The sequence below is a fragment of the Nilaparvata lugens genome, chromosome X (genome assembly GCF_014356525.2).
Source record: "Nilaparvata lugens isolate BPH chromosome X, ASM1435652v1, whole genome shotgun sequence".
Lineage (NCBI taxonomy): Eukaryota > Metazoa > Arthropoda > Insecta > Hemiptera > Delphacidae > Nilaparvata > Nilaparvata lugens.
The window spans coordinates 95,167,368-95,190,112 of NC_052518.1; the positions used below are offsets into that span (position 1 = coordinate 95,167,368).

Sequence of the window (22,745 nt, forward strand, 5' to 3'; positions counted from 1 at the left end):
ATTTCAAATGGAAACTTTATCCATTCACATTTCCTAGCGATGATTTTGTTTATCTATTTGTATATGATAAACAAAATCCATCTTTGAATAAGATAAACATTGCCACAATATTTTTACTCCTTCAGTTTTTCACATTCAACAATGAGGCTTCTCAGTTTCAAATCTGTTGTTTTTTAGCCAATTGTTTTTTTTTTTTTTTTTTAATTTAGAGCTAGCAGGGAGTTAGCTATAATAAATTCACATTTATTATAATAAAAATAATAAATTCACATCTATAATAAATCTCATTTATTATAAAAATCTATATAAATCTATAATCTATAATAAATCACAATATCTATAATAAATCTATAAAAAATAATTTATAATACATTCACATTTGAACAAAAAGGTATCCTTCTTGTACGCAGGGGCATATAAGCCCATGCAGATTTTTTTAAAAAATTTTTATTATCATTTATTCATTTTCATTATTTCTGAATATATTTATGTATTTCTATTATTATTTATTACATTCCACAACCACAATATCAAATTAATAATTGGGAGAGAATAAACAGGATAAACCCAAAACTGTTTCCCTAATTTTGAACAAAATAGTCTAAATGAGGTTATGAAAACACTTTTATTTATTTCACAATTTAGAGCAACAGGCTTTTTAATCTTTTATCTCAGACTTTTAATCTTTTATAAAGATCACAAAAATGTACATTATACTAAAAATGTTGTATCTGGATTTAAGTATATCCATATACTGTAATAAAAAATATAGACGAGTATGAGTACATTTTGTAGCCTATCCCTGTATTATTGCAAATTTGTTCTGTCTGACTTTAAGGAAATTAATATATTTTTACAGTAATATAATTAACTACTATAAGATTGCAACTTTCAAGTGATATTGGTTCTTGTAACTACATTGAAATGCTTATTTAAATTTCCATTCCCCCCTCCCAAAAAACCCTCCTTCAGCTCAGAGGGTGCGAAAATGGAAAAGAAGATTGATAAATTCTTCCAAACCCCCTAACTCAATTAACTAATCTTTGAAGATTTAAAAATTTAGTTGAAATACTTCTCCATTACGATTCTAGTCTTTAAACGACTATTATTTTGTCTGAATATTCATAGCTGATTTTATAATGATCTCTATCCAATATCATGCTGATCTTTGATTCAATTAATATAAATTCCATTGTCTAAATAATATTTTTTGTCATAGTGTGCTCGATACATGGTCAATTCATCAATGAGGGTGATTACTACAAATTCAATTGCAAAATGTGGTGAGTATAGTTCATTTCTCACTAACTATTCATTTTATGATTGATTATATCTATCCAATAGCTGCTTTTATTCAGTCTATATGATCTATCTCCGTAATTCTTTCTTGTGCAATGATAAATTATTTATGTATTGATATATTATAGAGCATGTTAAATTATCCAACTGTTTTCGAATCAATCACTTCAATGTGAAATTGAAATTTAGACTAGCAAAATATATTAAATGATAATTGAAAAGGAAAATATGTTTTAGGCCTGGGTATTGAAATTATTTAAAAAACTGGAATGATTCTCCTTATTTTCTTTGAAGCTTGAGAAACAATATCTTCACAATTATAATTTAATATTAATGCTTGATTATGAACAGTTTTACAGTACAAATATACATTAGTTCATCCATTTATTTTTATTGGTCAATTATTAACAATTATATATTTTATGTTTCTCTTAATTAACCCAATTTGTATAAATTTAATAAATAGTTAAATCAAATTAATGTATATCTTGAAAATATACTTTAAAATTAATGCGCATTTATTGCTAAAAATTTTTTGAGGATACTGTAACAGCAATAATTAGAGTAGTAGAGTAATGTACAGTTAAAATGGGGCTCGAGTCTATTATACCTCCTAATTAATTAATTAAAAGATATACGGTACATTCAATATTGTTCCAAAGCACATAACATACAATACAATGTTAACAATAACATTGGCTTAAGGCTATATAAGGATAATTATAAACTCTGAGAGATTGGCTCACTGCAAATGATTATTAGTTGAATCAAAGATATTAACTATAATACCCCTTACATATTCAAAGTTCATATATAGACTACACAAAAAACAACTTCTATAAATATCACCTACGAAGGAATATACATTCTCATAAAACTAGAAGAAACGGGAATATTGCTACACCTTCCTATAGACTGGGTAGATTACAGAATAGCTATGAGGCTATTGGAGTGATAATTTTTAATGTTCAGGTAAAATGTTTAATAGCCACAGGAATGTATAGAAGCACCGTTTCAAGGGTTCAGAAAACGTTGTACAATTGGCTGATTAAAAACCCATTCTATTGTGTGAATGAATTTATAGAATTAAGAAATCTTATTCTATGAAATAGAATATTTCAAACCTGTTTAGGGAAGCCTAAACTATGTTATAGTACATGTTATGTTATGACTAAGTTATGCTTGTTATGTCTGTGACTATGTATGAGTACCTAGCTGATTTGTCGTTGTCTATAAATGTTATGTTGAATGACGATGGGAAAATTCTATCAATGCTTGAATGTTTAGGAATAGTTCTCCATTGAAATAAGGAGTACCTTTTGCTGTAAAGAATTGAGTAGAATATGCTGAATATGCTAGAATAGTTTTCAGTTACCAACTGTATTATCAAAACTCTCGTTCATCTCACAAATACAAGTGGATAAGACATTTTTACATTATATCTGGTATGATTTTTAAATCAATTCAGTGAGATTTTCTAAGATCAATATTGGAAAGTTAAATTATAAAATAAAATTATGATTGTTGTAGTAGAAAAATAACTTGTGAATCAATAAAGATTAAAAACTAGGTATTCTTTCAAAGTTTAAACAATTTATTTCAGGAAGCACACAAGCTTTATTTGAATAATAATCAGACTGGTGCTATACAATCTTATTCCAATAATACTTCCTACAAAAATATTTCAATTCACAAGAAGACATCCTTAAAGCCCCTTCAGATTGGTAAAAACCAAATAATTCTGAAATGAGAACACAAAAATATAATCAAATATCTTCATATCTTAAATTCATTTATCTATTCACTACGAACTACTGTATGTTATATCAAGTTTTGACACTAGAATGACTACTTGCAGACTATATATTAATTGTGAATAATATAAAATATTTACTCACTAGTAAAAAGTAAATTCGTATGGCTTTTGTTGGTGGGGAGTCCCTTGCGGGAAGGTCCCACCGCCTGAATTTAAGCCGTCAATGGGCCTTACGACTGTCATACTTCAGCCGGGACCGACAGTTTAACGTGCCCATCCGATAACACGGGATATTTACTCACTGATATATTTCTCACAATTAATATAGTCTGCAAGTAGTCATTCTAGTGTAAAAACTTGATCTTCATATCATTATCTTTATCTTATAGTCAAAGTTGACACCCCACAGATGTCAACGACACTGAAAATGACAACATAGATATTGAAACATATGAATTCGTGATATTTGACTACCCTATATACAACTGTATCTATTCAAATATCTATTTAATATTGTTCTCATAATGAATAAATCACTAATAATAAATAATAAATATATATAATAAATAATAATATATCATAAATAAATAAATCACTATACATGTCACACCAAACATTGTTAGAAGTCAAACTATCATATATAAATTGATCCAATATAAAGTTCACAGTGTTTGTTATTATTTGTACTGCAAAAGACTCTCTATATATTGAGCATTTTATTTAAATATTTTGATCTTTTCTTTTTCTAGTAAATGCATTTGGAATGGGTTCACAATGTATCTGGACTGTAATGAGAAACAACAAACCGACTGCTTGATCAACACAACAATGATTGACATCATAAATAGAGATCCGAGAAGATTTGGCTGGCGCGCTAGTAATTACAGTGAGTTCTGGGGTAAAGACATCAATCTTGGATTCGATAGGAGACTTGGAACACTGCTGTCCACTAGAAAGGTTAGCATAAGCAGATAGAATGTATTTAATTTATTAATAAATTTCAAGAATTTATGAGAGTCTGGTATATGATACTAAGGTCTTTCATCAATCTACCAATTTTCTGGCCTTCTTATGGAAATTGTACCTAACTGATATTGGGCTCCCTCCAACTGCTGGGCTGGCATTGATATGTAAAAGCTTCAAGTTATATCCATAAGACTTATGTTAGAATCATAATGTTCAAAGCAAAATTTCCAACAAAAACTTGTGAGGCTCTATTTTTTATTGTATTGAATAGATAAATTAATATCGACTCATATTATACGTGAGATTCTTGGAAAAAATTGAAACATATGATAAATAAATAAAAATAGCAGGAGATGGCCAGTCATAATAGTTGCAGCTTTGAAAAAAGCCATTGAAAGCTCATGTCGAAGATATGAGATGTGTGATTGATGATCAAAATGAAAGCCAACTAGGTACGTTTTACTCGGAATATTAAATAAATAAATTGATGATAAAAGTGTCTCCCAGTACAATATAAAATAATTTTTTTAGTTCTTAGCTTCTTAATAATATCTCAATAATTTTCCTTTCAGATAGTTAACTAGTTATTAGTATCCTCATAGATAGTTAGGATTAGGATAGTACCTAGATACTGTACCCCAATATAATTCAATTAAATAAATAAATCTTTATTCAAAGACAAGTATATAATTTACAGAATAACAATAACCAAAATCTTACCAAAGCCAATCAGATACTGTGTAGGTTAAATTATTATATCATCACTGGTTGCAAAGATTCTTCGCTTGTAAAGTGTTGTACGAAATATTATAAAAATGAGAAATAATAGTGGAAATATTTTTATCTCATTCCATGGCTGACGATTTCTCAAACTTTTTTATGTGTTACTATGAAGTATTTTGTTATTGCTGATAAGACGAAGGATTGCCTTAGTGTTCTATCAATCATTGTTATTACACCAGTAAGTCATTTGTAACATGAATAAGTAATAAATAATTGATCACTACTGGTTACTGAAACTACTTTTCCGCACCAATAATCTACAATCAAATCTTTAATGCTGACGTACAAAAGTATCTTTGAAATTTTCACAACTTTTTTATATTTTTGATTGATATGGCGCGTTCTCCTAGTCTGCCAAATCCTCCAATCCAGCCCATATTTGATGAATCGCAGATTTTATGAAGGAGTGCAATTATCTGGCCTTTATGGTACAAATAAGCCTATAGTGAAGTCCACGTTATAATGACAGTGGAGAAAGGTGTAGGAGGAAGACGTTGCCGATTCTCTGTCTTGCCAATGCCTTCTTTAGACGGTAGCTGATACAGGTTTATTGATGTAATATTAAACGGTTCATTCTCGTTTAAAATAATCAATTATATTTTATTAAGCAAGAAATAATATTTTTCAATAATTTCATAGTTAAGATGAAATATCTTGTTAATTATTAATTCTAACTTGTTAAAAGACGATCTGGCAACAGAGCAAAGCGAGAAAGAGACAGCGCTATCCGCTTTGTTGAATGCTAGACAAGGATAGCAATACGATTGTTAATCAAACACTGTCATTATAACTTGGACCTCACTATAGTCTCTATCTTGAATCTTTAGGATATTGCTAGTGAAAGTGCACTTTATGTGGTTGCAAAGAAAAATAGAAAATACAAATTAAAAACCAAAGTAGGCTACCATGTTTTCAACTTTATTTTATTTCTCACAAAAAAAAGTTTAAATACCCATTGGTTTTTAATTACTATGTAAATACGAGTAGCCCTTGGCAAGAAAGTGGATACTATGAACTCTACATAACCATCTAAACTGTTTATTTCAAATCAAAGTTTAGAGCAGTTTTGGGCGAATGCCTGTTGTTTTCACCTGGATTGTATTTATTTTTTCAATTGTATTAAGTTATATATTATTGTTTTGATTTATTAATTGTATTTATTATGAATAAATAAATATTGAAGATAAACTTTAAATTATATAACCTGTATTGGTGGTGAGTATTAAACCCTCTTTGTTTGTAGGTACTGAACATGCTACCCATCAAACCAGACTACGACAAACGTCGTTTGCCGCGATCATTCGACTCTAGGAATAAGTGGCGAGGCATGATCGAGCAGCCACGTGACCAAGGGTGGTGCAACGCGTCTTGGGCTGTCAGCACCGCTTCGGTCGCTTCTGACCGCACCAGCATTCTCTTGAAGAGGAGAAAGACTCTTCTCTCACCTCAGCATCTTCTCTCCTGCAATGCTAAAACTCAAGATGGTTGTCAAGGAGGCCATTTGTCACGGGCTTGGGTGTTCATCAGAAGATTTGGGTCAGTATAAAATTTATTTATTGTAAAAACAAGGAAGACTACAGGCATAACGCCCAAATCAGTCTTCACTTCAATTTACAATCATACCGTATTAAGCAAGTTACTAAGAAAAAATATGTTAATACAGTACATGCGATTCAAAAAATGTGAAAGTGTTACCATATCAACTTCTTCACTTGTAATAGATATAGGCCTATTCAAAATTATCTAATAGTGTGTTTGACTTTTCGGTCCCAAATTTTATAGTTTTTTCGAAGTTTGAATTTTCTAATCAATTGTGATTGATTTAATTTAGAAGTATTTTTTTATTTAAAAATGATTTTTGTGTGTTTTGAATTGTGAATTGAGTGTGTAATTGAAGAATATGTTAAGTGGCACATAACCTTATACAACATCTGGACTGTTGTATAAATTGAAATTGGAACCGTTTTGGGCTTATAAGCCTGTGGTACTTTTTTGTAAGTTGTGTAATTCTGGATGATTTAATAAATAAATTATAATAAATAATAGAGATCAATATGTATAAATCTATGATATCTAATAATTATCAGAACTATAATATCTAAATCTAAACAATTAATGGAGGTGTTAAAGTATGATTTTTCAGAATTTTGGGTCAGTACCTACCTATTAATATAAAATTTTAATGGAAAAATACAAATATTCATCAATTGATTTATTACATTTATTAGGGACGAAGGAGTCAGGATTCCAGCTCTTGCCACACATTAAGCCTTGTGAAAAAAGGAGCTTTTCTAGCTACCGTGTATTATCATTGCGAACATTGTGAAATCTATATATGTAGGATATGAGATTTTAGTGATGTTAATTCTATTTTGACGTATGATGTTATCATCATATAATGGAAGTAGTCATGTGGTTAATTCAAAAAGCAACATCGTTAATAAAATAAATAAACAAGTTAGTTTTTACGAGAAAAGCTCAATGTACAGATCAAGAAAATAAAAAATGTGAATGTGTGAAATGAATAAAAGTAATTGATTTATAACAGGATATTGATTTATACAATAATATCCTACATATATGCAGGCATATACATTACTTTGTTGCAATAGATTTTTAAATGTTCGATTAAGTGCCGTTTGCACAGCAGTGATAGTTTAAACCGAATTTCATTCTAAACTGGATTAAATCAATATCAAGTCTCGTTTGTTATAATGCGGTTCATTTTGAGTTTAAGCCACCAGCTGATTGAATCCGGTTTAAACTTTGACTGTCCAAACGGCCTTAAGAAGGAAAAACTTTGTTCTATATTGATGGTGCTACCATACTTAGGCTACATGTTGTACTGTAGACAATACATTTATGGCATAGGCCAATATAAGTTTACTATTTTAAATACTATACAGAGTCATCCGGTAAAGGTCAACTGCTTACTGATAAATTTCCAGCTTGGTACAAACTGAATCATTAAGCTAGTCACACACATTTATCTTCAACAAAATTAGAAGTTATAATACAATAATATGAATGGCATATATTGTGAATCTTCCAATACAGTATATTCGCTTCTCAGCAGTACAACTATATTTAAAAAAACAGTTAAATAATTGAATTTAATATTAAGTAAGTCATGAAAAATAATGTCATCATCCTAAAACTCAAGATTTTCCACAAATTCTCTTATTGCAATGAATTATTTTAGATACGGTACAGTACCCTCTTATGTGGAGTACGAATGTTTTTATAGACTTCATCCATTATAAAGTAATTACATGTGTATCAAAGAGTTTCATCAAGTCCAGATGTTACAAAATAACGAACTCTTGGATGATTCTTATAGTTTCATGAAAGCAAATTATTTTTTCAATTTCCTTATCTTTTCACCTATCATTTTAATAAATAGGCTCACACCTCTGTCATCCGCATTGACTTAAAATATTCTCGGCTAGTCCCACTTTTGAATACAATACTCCAAAATTGAAATAGTAATTAAAGATGAGTTCAAATTATATAGTTGACTGATGATTTCAGGCTGGTCGGTGATGAATGTTTCCCCTGGGAAGGCCAACAAACTACATGTGTGATTGCCAAGCGCAAGACTGCTAATGAATCAAGATGTGTTCCTCGCAATTTGCGCTCGCCTCTCTACAGAGTTTCACCCGTTTATAGAATAACCGGAGAAGATGACATCATGTATGAAATAAGCAAATCAGGTCCTGTACAAGGTCAGTTACTTATCTACTATTTTTATTTCTATCAATATATTTTCGTAGAATCTCTGTTCATAATGGAGAACTCCATAATACCGTAAATGAAAGCAGAGATGGAAGAAATAATCTAAATACCTAATTAAATAAGAACTAATAGATAATACACTTTTGAACTATAATGAAAGGCACTTTCAATACTGTCAATTCCTCTCCTCTATTTATTTTTATTTGAGCACTGGACAGTACCGTACTGTTGAAAATTTGACTGGTGTAACCAATAAACTGAAATGTAAAATTTACTACATTATTTATTTTTACATTGATAGATAAAATATGATTCTCAACTATGAATGACTGGAAAAGGAACAACAGGCTTAAAGCCCAAAACTGTTCCTTTCCCAAATTTAGATAGAAATTGTCCAAAAATAGGTTATGTTTAAACTTCAGGATTTTTGTCCAATTTTGAGTCCAAAATATTTATAAACTATATATTTTTAACAGTATAAACTATTTTGATAATTTAACTAGCCTAATTAATATATAATTATATTCAAGTAATAGAACAATATTATGAGCTTTGATTTAACCTAGGTACGGTACATGGTACGCCATAGTGAAGTAGGTCAATTTCCACACAGAAAACACTTAACATGTAGAGGACACACATTATAGGAAATTTCTGAACTAATTATTAACTATTGTATGTAATTGTAACTAAGTTATCTAATATTCTCTCGTTGTTGATTGTCCATCTTGTTGTCACTGGAATTATTACTATTGTATTCTTATATAACTTCTAAGTGAAAAAACACTCCCATTCTTTGGTGTGGCGACGACCGTTTCGTGCTGGTGTTGCACATTCTCAAGTCCAAGAAGCCTCAGTTGTTTGGCTTGGGAATGTGCAATAGTGCCACAGAATGTGAGTGTCTTTTTCAATTAAAGTTATATAAGATTACAATAGTAATAATATTTTCTGTTATTGATGTAGTAGTATTAGTTTTTTGGGGAAATAAACATTTATTTATTTGATTATTTTGAAGCCATTTTGATTGAAACATGAATAGTTTCATCTACTTTCGCCTTCTGTACTGGTCTAATAAAATAATGAATACAGCTTTACACTAAAAAGTAAACTATTTAAATTTACACTATTGATTAAATACGTATCAATGACAGTAAAACGAACATGATCATATACAATGCCATAATTTTCAACATAACACCCCCACTTCCTGGATTTATTTAAAGTATCACTTCAAATCATTATATAATATATTATATATTTTTTATTATATATACATATATGCACTCATAGGCTAATACAAAAATTAAAAACATTCAAAGAGTCAATAGCTTCTTTGGCCTATGTAGCCGGGAGCCATTGCTGTGTCCGGCCTGCAAAAACTGAGCTTCAAATTGAGAATTCAAAATCCACTCATAATGTAATGCACAATAACACTTTCATTTTGAGGTTATATAAATTATTATAATATACTTCAAATAAAGTTCTTTAAGTGACTTGACCATTTCAGAACATATTGGTGTCACCAAAAAATTATTCAGTCAATGGTTATTGAGATATCATGATAATTTCTGGGATACGTATTCCTTGTAATGTACCGAATTGTTCACATATTTCTATAATTGTGAAGTTTATACAGATAAATAACAAACTGTTATAACATTCTTGGAACAGTTTTGGGCTTTAATCTTCTTGTTCCTTTCCCAATAATTCATAATGAGTTAAGAATGATATTATATCTATGAATGTACATCAAATGAATACTTTTAATTGTGATCAATTCATATACTGATGAATAACAAACTGTTTCTTTTTGGTTAGCTACAATGCGTGTCTATCAAGACTTCTTTGTATACGGAGGAGGAATCTACAGATGCACTGATCTGGCAAGAAGTCAACGCACAGGACTTCATTCGGTACGAATTTTGGGCTGGGGCGAAGAAACCCAAGCTGGGCAAACAGTCAAGTATTGGGTAAGTTCCACACTGCAATTCAAGGGTGATACTTTGTGAACAATTCTTGACAACGTTCATGTTCATATAGTAAAAACACACTTAGGTTGCCCACCAAACAGGTATTACATCAAATATGATTGGTTCCTGTTATTTTTTGCTATTTGAGCAATTTGGCTTTGTAAACGTATTATTGTATTGATAAGTTTGTTTTTCGGTAATTCTTCAAAGTTATAATTTTAATATGTGAATATTAATTCCTATTTTAGTTATAATAATATGAAATATTTCTTCTATGTTTAGTTTGGAAGCATCTAAATTTGAAAATCTACTTTTGTGAAAATACTTTATGATTGAAGATTTTGTGAATTGAAGAACTACCGTACAAGATTAATTTTATGATATTACCATTAAATGGTATAAATGTTAAAAAATCGATCCCGATTATGAAGATAATCGGTTTACTTTATGTTGGAAACTGTTCAAGTCGTTTCAACTGATATAAACACTGTAACTTTACTGTGCTCTTTCACGTCAGATTTCAAATCAAATCAAATTTATTCACCAATTAACAACAGTTTTAGAAGAAGATAAATAAATAATTTGTAGTTAAATAATTGGCGTGGCTGAAAAAAGAAATCTTGTGTTCTAGGAACAAGTTCAAAACATTCCTTACCTATATTTTAACATGATTTTAGAATAAAATTAATACAGCTTTTTATAATACAATCCAGACCGGTACAATACAATTCAATTTGCTTGAACAAGCATGCTTACAAGCCTGCAGCATCGTTAGTGACCGGCCTTATAAAGGATTTTCAAAAGGAAACACAAGTCAAGTAGAATTTGTTGCCTTCCAACCAAAACATTTATCACAACGATTCTAGTGTTTGGTTCCAAGCAAGGAAACAGTAGCCTACTTACAGCTTATGTTTCATTTCTTTCATATTTAATGAATAATGTATACGGTCCATTATGTTCAGGCTCAGTATCAAAGTTGAATATGGTTCATAAGGAACCTGAAGAAATGCTAAAAATATATAGCTGTGAAAATGTTTCACTCTAATTATAGGTAGCCTACCTGTTATTTTTACCAAGCAACATAGATTTGAAAGAAGAGAAGAGTAGATTATGGTAATCATATGTAGAGAATTCTCACGCCTCAACAGTCATTTTAAATAAACAACTAGTTTAAGGCTGTTAGGTACACTTTTTCTTATTATTTAAATTGGATAATCTTTTTCAATATAATTGTTAAGATCATTATAAGAGTGAGAAAAAGTGGCAACTGAAATTTTTAAGTGGTCTAATAAGCGAGTTATGGGTTGTTGAAGTGCTAACTTTCCAGATTCCGTTTTCTTTCCAGATCATTAAACGGTTTAGACTATATTATTAGAACTTCTCTTAAAAATTCAAAAAATGTATCTTTCCAAACTAAAACATTTTATTTCCCATATCGTTTATGAATAAAAAAGTAACATTTTTTGTAAATTCAATTACTTGTTTATTTTGGTATTAATCACGAAAAAACGCATATTAGAACAAAGCCAATAATACTGAATGTATTAAAAAAACTCCAATGGAAAATTCGAAACCGTTTATGATCTGGAAAGAAAACGGAGTTAAGCTCTTCAACAACACATAACTCGCTTATTAGACCACTTAAAAATATAGTTCAGTTGCCACTTTTTCTCACTCTTATAATGATGATCTTAACAATTATATTGAAAAAGATTATCCAATTTAAATAAAAATAAAAAGGTGTACGAACAGCCTTATAAGACTTTAATGATCTAGTAATAAAATACTTTAATGAACTACTAGACTAATCACTTTAAAGACTCAATTGTATTAGATGATAGAGATTATTTTTATACCCACAAATTCAGAAAGTATGAGTTAATTTTGTATGTGTTTGGTACGGTATTACAGATTGCAGCCAATTCGTGGGGCCAATGGTGGGGAGAATACGGCTTCTTCCGCATTAGAAAAGGATTCAATGACTGCAACATTGAAAACTTTGTTCTATCAGCTTGGGCAGCTCATGAGAAGACACCGACAATCAACTACCGAAACCCCATCAAGTATGATAACACGCTCAGTAATGACATATAGGTGAGAAACTTTGATTCATTTCTACAGCGAAACATGTGCTCATCAGCAGCACTTTGTGACTTTGATGAGCACATATAATCAACTCAATATTTGGGTTGAAGAAATGAGACGGGGCCACCGAAAACAATGGATGGACAGGTAGAAGCTCTAGTGACCCTTCAGTGGTCGCCTATTGTTATTGAATTTCGACATTTTCGTGGTCTATTGTTAAGTTTTCCATTCCGAGGAATATATTGGTGGACCAGTGTAGTTACTTATAGGCACTTTCAGCTGTAAACCAGTGGTAGCATACAGTGATTGGCTAAACACACACATTACTATCGATGATAAGTACAAATTTAGTCAAACGTACGTGGTGTGTAAGTAAAGCCCACATAGATTTTTGGACGTACATTTGTTTGCCGTCCTTATAAATTCTACGAGATTGAATAGTACTTGACATACACATAATACAAGTATACATATGCTTGTCAAGTTGTGTTCAATCTAATAGAATTTGAAAGGACGCCAAAAAATCGCGTCAATAAAATACGTTCAATAAGTATCGTATTGTATGTAACTCAAGTTAGTTTGTGAGCAAGTTGAGTTTCATCAAATGAACCATTGGGAATAATAAAATAATATACAGGTACTTGATCACTGACTCACATTCAATAATTGCAAAAAATACAAGTAACAGATGTAAGTAAGGTGCAAAGTAATAGATAAGTTGTTGCTACAAGCTAGAATTGCCTTCAAGAAAGCACACGGGGCCACTAATGACCACTAAAAGGGTAATGAAGCGGAATCAAAGGACAATAAAGTATGCTAGTCGAGAGTTAGAGGATGCACGCACCTTTTTGGAACAATAGCCCGGTGCACAGGTAACGCGGCCCCGTCTCCTTTCTTTTAACCCAATATTTATTTTATTGCACAAAACACTATAATCATAATATTATTATGACAGAGGAGGAAAAACTAGGCTGAGCCTGTACATATGGTTGGTAATCTCAAAACACATCAGTAGTTTCAACTCACAATAAATTCATCTGCGGTTAATAATTATTGTTAAACGAAAATCCCAATTAAATGCTGTAAATCACCCCGAAGACTTCTGCTACCGTACTGCAAATATTGACAATTTTTGTGTAGTAGCGCTAATCGAATTTCCATCTTGCTGTTTACCCTGTTGTCAATATTTGCAGAATCAGAAGTCTTCGGGGTGATTTACAGCATTTAATTGGGATTTTCGTTTAATAATAATTATTATTTGATTAGCATTTGAACAAATGCATCGTCCAATTTATTTCCATCTGTCATCTACGGTTATTGTTCTCACCGATTGACACATTCTATAAATCTTGAGTTTTCAGTGACTTCAGGATCAGTCTAAATACCTTGTATGGCAGCTCAAAAACATACATATATATATATATATATATATATATATATGAATTTGGGACCAGTTGCATTAGACTCCACATTTTATTTTAAATAAGATTTGATCATTTCAGAACAGCTTGTTGCCACCAAATATTTAAACTATTTCAGCTAATTGTTGTTGATACTGTATTTATGTATTTCAATAATTTTAATAATAATAATAATAATTTTTATTTTTATTTCAATACCGTAATTTCAATAATTTTAGAGATATTTCATGGAATGCACTAAATTGTGCAAATCTTTTGAAATATCTCAATAACTATTTGAACTTGGGACCGGATGCATTGAACTCCGAATTTAATTTTACATAGAGTTTGATTATATTGAACCATATTAGAGCTATCAAAGAATTATCAGTCAATTGAATATCCAGTAAAAATCAATAGTAAAATTGAAAAATATGTAAATTAATTCATTCAATAAAAATCAATGGTTATTGAGACATCACAATAGTTTCTGGGATATCTTATGAATTTTACTGAATTGTGCACATCCAATTTTACATAAGATTTGATCTATTAGTTCAAATTGGTGTCACTCAAAAATTATTTAACCACTGGTTATTGACATGCCACACTAATTTCTAGGATATGCCATGAAACGGTCGGAATTGTACACATTTTCTTAAATATCTCAATAACCATTGAAGATATGAACTTGTGACCGGTTTCAAAATATCAGGTGGTGAGAATGTTCTATTTCTGTTGTAAAGCACGGGTATCTATTAATAAATTCACGTTATTGACTGCTACATAGCAATATTTCCCTGGTATTATCTGAGGATAAAACAAGCGTTTTGAATTTGATTTAAATTACCTTGTAAAGGTTTTTTAAACTTTCTTAAATTTGTTTCTCAACAACACTAGCCTTGGTCGAACTTTGTCGATTGATAATTTGACGTCAAGTGGTACTGGCCTCCCCAAACAACATCTAACATATTTCAAAGAGAATTCAATGCTCTACAAACCTACGATAAGCATTAGTTTTTATGATGCATAATATTCAATATATTATAGGCCTATGTGTTGACTCCCTTAACAAGTTGATGTATGTCCACTATATAATAATGATAATGTAAAATTACTTGTATTCATCATTTAAAGTGTTGATACCAGTGCTCGAATGACACAAACTATTAATTTTTTAATCAAATTATTTTCAGATGATCAACATCAGAAATACGAATCTACTGTGCAGAATCACAACTCACAGACTACAGTCTCATAATATATTATACTGTCGTTTAAAAATTATGGAAGCCTACAGTTAATTGATAGTAAATTGAGTTATATTTCCTATCTTGAGATATTCCGATATTTTCGATCCGACTATTACGATATTCCAACGTCCAACGGAAAAGAAGGAATACAATTTGCCTAAAACTGTAGGCCCACGTACTGTACTGTTATCATACTTGTACCACCCTCTAGTAATTACTTCGGTACCTATTTTATATATCATCAATTTAGGGTGTAATAATTAATGTAGTATGTGAACTAACGAGGCTTCCCGTTACGCCTTGGCATTTAGAAAACTATACACGAGCTTGAGTTATTGTTTTCTTCTACACGGAGACTTCTCATTGTGTTCCATATTTTTGTAAATATGTGTTAATATAGTTGTTATTTTTGAGGTTCGAACGCCAATAGATCAAATTTAATTTCTAGAATGAAAAAGTACTCAAATAAATCAATACTTTTTGAATGGCTTTGTATGATGACTATTATAATAGTCTTATAACAAAATTTCTCATAATTATTATAAAATAAAGAGTCTCATAATAGTAATTCCTTGAGAACATTTTCAGCTATCATCTTACAAAGTAAGGATGGAGGAGCTTCCTCTCAAACAAAATTACTGATCCGAGATATTATTTTGTATGATAAAGACAGCTTAACATCTTCCAATTGTCAAAATTTATACAGCTTTCTATTGATGATTTTGTAATACAAAATTCATTGATATGGTGAAATCCTAAAATTCATCATTATAAGATATGGCATGTATCTTTACCGGCCAAATATAATTGATATATTTCTTCAATGCAATACATTTCGGAGGTTTTTAATTATGTTTACGTTTTAATAAGTATATTCTTCATTTTTATTTGATCTCATATGATTAATTCTCTAATGAGAAGAAAATCGTTAAACTGAACTATATATTGTACAGATACAAAGTAGGTATGCATTGTAAAATAAGTTGTTTAATGTGTATTATTTATGCAAAACAAAAGAAAACTTCATATTTCATGACCACAATTTAATGAAATCTAAAAAGTATTTTTTGTATTTTTTAAGCAACTTAAATACTGCCTAATGTTTTAGCAATGACTAACAATGCACTTTTAGTCATACAATAACTGATAAATATCTATTGTAACTTAGATATGTAGACTGTTTGTGTTATAAAATAAAATGTTTTATTGTATTATAATCAAAGTCAATGTCTTTCTTTTTCCATGGTTTTTTTTCAGTAGGGAGTTGAAATTGTTTCTTCTTCAAAACTTTTTTTTATCAAATGCCAAATAGTGCCTTGTAAAAAGTTTCATGATATTTTTTTTTCTTTCCTCAAGAAATAATTCATCCACGGAAATAATTTTATAAACGTATAAGACAGAAATTATTTTTCAATGAAATTTGCATGAGCATATAGACAGACATCTACCAGCACAGACTCGAAAATTTTTATTGGGAGTGGAGAATGAGACTTTGGGGCTCTTAAATTAATTCGAAGATTTAACGAACTCAAAATGTATTTAAATAATTACAGAGATTTATACAAACTATTTACATACGAGCGTAGCCACATAATGAACACAAATTTCGCAATTGAATGTGCACACATATTCATAGAAACAGAATTCACAACAACGTTCAAACATACTCATTCAACACAAACTGTATCATTACAACAGTCAGATTTTGTCTAAAACGAGAAATAATAAATTGATCAGAATGTGCGTGAAAATAATTTACATAAATACAGTTCATCACTGGGTAAAGATGGAAAACATGGCGATGAGAAATTTATGCGTCGTTCTCAAAAATATGGATCAGATTCGAAGTCCTGACATTTTTCAAATATTTAAGTAGCCTCAAGTAGAAGCTTGAATCAATACCGATGGTCTTCCAATTACTGAATCAATTTCATCAATACCTGAACCCATAACTTGGAGGAGCCCCATACCCTGGAGGAACCCCATACCCTGGAGGAACCCCATAACCTGGAGGAACCCCATAGCCTGGAGGAACCCCATATCCTGGAGGAACCCTATACCCTCTGGAGGGAAATGAGTTTCGGCCATAACCAAAGTTATTGAAGTTTGAGAAGAAGCTATTCGAGTTGGAGTTGTCGCTGCTGTAGTTCGAGTTGCTTTGATAGTTTTCAGCCTCAGGGATATTGTAATAGTGGATGTCATGTTCCATTGTTCTTCCTGTAGGAGATAAAGCATAGATGAGTATTGAAATTTCAAATGAGAGAATAGAAAAAAGTCACTCATGAAGAACATTAATCCCAATATTTTAAATGGTTGATCAAATAACTTACACAATAAATGAGTATACATAATCATGTTACATTTGAACTCATAGCTGATGATTGTTTAGTATTGAGCACTCCTATGTTTCCCCTTAAAAACGGGCATTCAACTCAACTGAAATTACTGTATAATAATAAATTATATCAAATATCAAAAGAAAGCTATATAAATAGATTTAAGGTTTTCTGCTACCAGAGAACTAAATAGTAGAAGGATATTTGATGATTGAAATTGTCCAAAATTTGCGCCCAGACCGGGAAGCAAACCCGGTACTTCTCCCTTGCCGGAGAACGGCTTTAACACTTCGCCCACCAGGCACACTCACTTGAAATTAGTATCAATCATTATTACTGATCAAGAATCCAAAGTTAAATGCTGTAAAAACTGTAAATTTTAAATTAGTATTCCATGTCAGTAGCAACAGGAATACATATTTAAAGAAATAAATTGTTCTATTGAATAACAGTGAACAATTATGTTTTTTTTCATTTGTAATTAAGTATGAACTGAAACCAAATGTTAGAAGCAGTCTCAGAGAATTAATATCCAGTAAATGGTGGATTTTATAACATCTCCCATACAATGTTGTCTGAACGAGAAGACGAAGTATACTTAAGGCCGGTTTCCGAGCTCGGGATCTAGCTAAGCTAGACTTTAAACAGTTGGAGTCAGAAAATTGGCTTTCCGAAACGGGGCGTAGTCGCAGTAAAACGACTAGCAATTTTTAAATTAAATTTCGAAAAACTAGAAAATTGAACACAAAATAAAATAAAGTGTAAATAGTGTAAAGTTTCAGTTATTTTGAATTATTTAGGGATGTTTCATTTCGTCAAGGAAAAACGTTTCCAATTATAGAAGTGAGAAAATAAAGGTTATTATAAAAACTGTGACTACGCCCCGTTTCGGGGAGCCAATTTTCTGACTCCAGCTGTTTAAAGTCTAGAATCCCGAGCTCGGAAACCGGCCCTTTGTATATTTTTAACCCTCTCAGCTATGCTCCCCTCTACACTCTACTCTCGCTACTCCACTAAAGATTTTGAATCTTCAAGAATCACATGATTCTTCAAACTAAAGTGAAGCTATCACAAGTCAAGGATTGGATTACGACAAATTTATATATGTGAAGCTCTGTAAGCATTATCAGTGAAAATATCATTGAATTCAGAAATAAGAAATTTTCGTTAGATGAATTCCCACATATCAGTGCTCCGTGAAAATATTCTTCCCAAAAACTCTAATAGAACTATTCCCATTAGACGAGTGGATATTGTCCTATCAGAACTCATGAAAATATTTTCACTGATATGTTTGTTCGTTCCTATTAGGTGATTCTATAAGTCAATATTTGAATAGTAATCAACTGTTTTAACAGCTTTGTCATTAAAAATAATCTGTCTCGTGCATGAAGGAGCAAGATATAAAGGAATGATATGGAGGAATCCAGCTTAAGGCTGTGCAAAGGCTGAAAATAAACTTTTTACTCGTGATATTTTTCAAAGTTTTTTGATTTGTATATCATCAAGCTATCAAAATGAAAAAGTTTTCATAGGAAAACACTTTTTTTCTGATCATTACTTTTTGAGATATGAGCGCCTAAAGTTTAAATTTTTGAGACAGAACATTTCAAATTCGGTGAGAGATGAATCCATGAGATTTAGAGGATAGATTCTTCATGGTATTGTTGATCTAGTAAAACAAAATTTTTTGAAAATATCAATTTGTAAGATACAATTTACTAGAAATAAAAATAGTAATAATTGAATTATAATAATAGGTAATAAATTATTGAATTTCAATAATAATTGAATTTATTCAATTTACTAGAAATAATCAAAAATAACTTTTAATTGAGTTATTTTTGGTAAATTGAACAACTTTTCCAAAAATTGATATTTTCGGGAAATTTTTGTTTTATTAGATCAACAATACCATGAAGAATCCATTTATTAACTCACCAGTTATGTGCTTTATCAGTTCATCAATAATACTGCCGAGGTATGTTTTCGTGTATAATATTCCCGCAACAATTCCAGCTAGATGTCCAAGGAATGAAGCGTTTGGCACAGCCAGATGTATGGCTATGAGTTCCACCCACGCGGCATACCTTGAAGGAACTGAAAATCCTTCAATATGCATATAGGATGGAGCACTCTCGTGTGTGGTCACCACTTTCAAGGCGAAAAGAACTCCTGCAACACATAATGGAATGATTAGATAAAAACTGGCAGTGATTAGAAAAATTTCTTGCAGAATCATACCTATTGTAAAAGAGAATTTATTAGTCTGCAAGTCGTTATTTGAGTGTTGATACTTGAAGAATTTATAAATCAATTAAGATTTCTAATTTTAACAAATTTTAAATAATTTTAGAGAGAACGAGTTTTTGTGTCGAGAGACCAAAACTTGCAGGGATTGTTGCAATCATTCCATGTCCGCGACGCTCTATGACAGAGGAACGACATATCAACAAAAATCTTTCGATTTTCCACACTACCGACATGCAGTCATTAATATTAAATCCAAAAATAATTGAAGTAAAAAACCGACAGTGAGTGGATGACAGTTTGTAATGGATTAAGAAATTATAATCTTAGCAAAATGTTCAATTGTTAAAAGAGCTTATAATGAACTGATGCAACTAGGCCTATTCATTATTTTCCTTAAATACATGAGTCGAGAAATACAGAATGTTTCTAATATTAGAATTCGAATACTGCAATCACATTTTAAAACTGAATAATACATGTGTTTTTTTATTTAAACTCAATTTATGAGTTCATTGTGCAGTTCAACTCTTGCTCGAATTGACAATAAAATTAATATTTCAATGAAATTAACTAGATAGAACCTAAATTATTATAACTGGCAAGCTTTAAATATTATAACTTACAGGTGTCTGGTTACTGTGAAATCTTCACCAAATTCTGCATTCATAGTAGTATGTGTTGTGTATTTCATACACAAGGTGTGATATACACAGCCACAATACGCGACATGCCACTAGACTGGAGGTGCCCCGGAGCCGACTGGCGGGGAATTACAATAGCTTTCCTTCGCAGGCAATAAGATTTTTTAACAGCCTTCCTAGACCAATTCAGGAAACACGGAACTCTTGGTTCTATACCACTTTGAAAAATAAACTCCTGGAAAAGCCACTCTACTCACTACAGGAGTTTTACAGTGAACCTCTTTTTGGGAGTCAAGCACCTCCACAGCGTGAATGACCATGTAGGTTATTTTTATTGAGAATTCCGACACTGCCTATCTGGAAGCTCCAGTCATTGGCAACGACCTCAAGTATCAAGTAAGTACAAGTTACCAAGAGTTGTAGCTATACTATTTATCGCAAGTTATTATTTAGATATTTGAAATTTACGACAATATAGAAAATTGTATAAGTTACATTCAAAGTACTGTACCTGAGAATCCGATGGCGCAACTTTTCATATACGAGTAGTCGTCAAGAAGCTCTGTAGCAGCCATTGCCAATGCAACATATATTACACTGGTCATCAGAGATAATATAGTCATTAAAATTAAAAAGTTGGAACTCTTGTATCGTTTCTCTAATGAGGAGCCTTTCAGCAAAAGTGACACCATGTTGAAGTAAAGATGCATGTCATCTCCATGTTCAAACAGTGAGAGGACAAGGCGATTGAATTGGCCTTTATTCCAAACATTGTGCCCACTGATACAAACATCCCATTTACTCCATGGTACTTTGATTATACCCACGAAGAGCAGAACCTGTAACACATAAATAATTTATATATCAAAGCCTAGTCATTGAAATGGATTTACCAATATTTATTATGAATAATTGCTGATGGCTCCAGCGTGCAAATTTAACTTTGCTCAGATATTCTAAAATCTAGAATGTCTAAAGAGTTTCTTAAGAAAATGTCAAGATAAGTGTATCATAAAATAGTAAAATATTATGAAGTATAATCATTATTTTGGAACAAAACTGATGTTAGGACACCTTAAAATGATCCATTCAAGCATTTGCTGGAAAGTTTACGTTTGTTTTTATATTAATTAGATGGACTTCAACCTACTGGAGTTACTTTTTAGCATATTCACCAGTAGCTGACACACTGTGTCAGCATCTGGGGACTGTGCTTAAAAATCAAGTAATTTAGTAAAGCTAATTTCATAATATATATTATTATCATATATTTAATTAAATATCCATTTTGATGTTGACAAATCATTGAAAAAACTCTGAAAAGATGATTGATGAGCATTATTTCAATTAGGTATTTCAATTTAAGTCAAAAGTTAATTGATATTGAGCTTGATTCTGTCCACTAAGGTGTCAGATAGGCTACTGATTCCTTTACCATTCCGTATAATATTATAATTACCTGTCCAGCTATAGCAGCCAGTGTTACAGGAGGTATCGAATTGAAACCAAATCTATTCATCTCTGAAAGAAGTAACAAAACTCCGATACCCAGTCCCCTGTTTCTTCCATCATTTCTACTCATTCTCGATTACTGTCAGTGTGTCACAATTTTAAATAATTTGAACTAATTTGTTCAGTAGCCTATATTGAATTAAGGTCCAGGCTAGGAATAATTATGAAACAATTTTCATAAAGTACTGAGTCAGATATTGTGCTAAGCAACAACGAATTACGAGATCACAAGTCATCCAAATGTCAACAACATTGTCGTCAGGCGTAAACACAGAAATTAGAGGTTAGGATAGTAACACCAAAGATTTTGGGCGTTCTCTTCGATTCCTAACAGCCCTACTCTAGCTTTCAAGAATTAATTATTCTATTTTCAAAACTGATTCTATACAGATAATTTTTTAAAACCACCCTTTACTATAACTCTTCCGAAAACAAAATTCGTCATTCGCTGTCTTTCAAGATATGGTCACAGATATGGTATTATCAAACACACAGTTGACACAGTAGGCTGTGTAGGCTGTCGGTCGGACTGTCTGTCGTTCTTGTGTTGCTTTTTAGACTTGATGACGTAATACTATAAAGTTGAAATTTCTTCCACAATCGTCTGAAGTAAAGCACTATAAGCATGAATAGAAAGGGAAGTTGCAGAGATAATGGTGTCAGGGTACAGCTTCGAATACAGTCGGGTGCTACTTGGAAAACAGGAGGCAAGTGGTTTCACGTGTTAGAAGTGTGGAGCACAGAGTAGGCTACCTC

The 22,745-nt window shown here is 31.2% G+C and overlaps 2 protein-coding genes across 3 annotated transcripts in view; one reads left to right on the plus strand and one right to left on the minus strand.

Moving 5' to 3' along the window:
* The window catches only part of LOC111046581 (uncharacterized peptidase C1-like protein F26E4.3), a 43,671-nt gene extending 27,202 nt beyond the window's left edge, over positions 1 to 16,469 (plus strand). For both annotated transcript variants that reach the window (XM_022332161.2, XM_039442740.1), the window contains exons 4-10: positions 1,220 to 1,283; positions 3,805 to 4,012; positions 6,048 to 6,340; positions 8,336 to 8,529; positions 10,358 to 10,509; positions 12,421 to 12,603; positions 15,191 to 16,469. In XM_022332161.2, coding sequence (XP_022187853.2) covers positions 1,220 to 1,283; positions 3,805 to 4,012; positions 6,048 to 6,340; positions 8,336 to 8,529; positions 10,358 to 10,509; positions 12,421 to 12,603 — 1,094 coding nt within the window. In that variant the 3' untranslated portion in view covers positions 15,191 to 16,469. The remainder of the gene's footprint in view (positions 1 to 1,219; positions 1,284 to 3,804; positions 4,013 to 6,047; positions 6,341 to 8,335; positions 8,530 to 10,357; positions 10,510 to 12,420; positions 12,604 to 15,190) is intronic.
* Positions 16,470 to 16,764: 295 nt separating this feature from the next.
* LOC111046582 (rhomboid-related protein 4) lies at positions 16,765 to 22,520 on the minus strand. Its single transcript, XM_022332162.2, has 4 exons — positions 21,937 to 22,520; positions 20,989 to 21,316; positions 19,525 to 19,758; positions 16,765 to 17,464 (listed from the first exon to the last, which is right to left on the minus strand). Exons 1-4 carry the CDS (start codon positions 22,057 to 22,059, stop codon positions 17,181 to 17,183), a joined length of 969 nt encoding a protein of 322 aa, XP_022187854.1. The 5' UTR covers positions 22,060 to 22,520; the 3' UTR covers positions 16,765 to 17,180.
* Positions 22,521 to 22,745: the final 225 nt, after the last annotated feature.

Coding starts and splice junctions, on each gene's coding strand:
- LOC111046582 (XM_022332162.2), bottom strand. CDS start 22,059: ATGAGTAGAAATGATGGAAGAAACAGGGGACTGGGTATCGGAGTTTTG. Junction 19,759..20,988: donor TTGCGCCATCGGATTCTCAG/GTACAGTACTTT, acceptor TATGTGTTGCAG/GAGTTCTTTTCGCCTTGAAA. Junction 17,465..19,524: donor ACTGATAAAGCACATAACTG/GTGAGTTAATAA, acceptor TATCTCCTACAG/GAAGAACAATGGAACATGAC.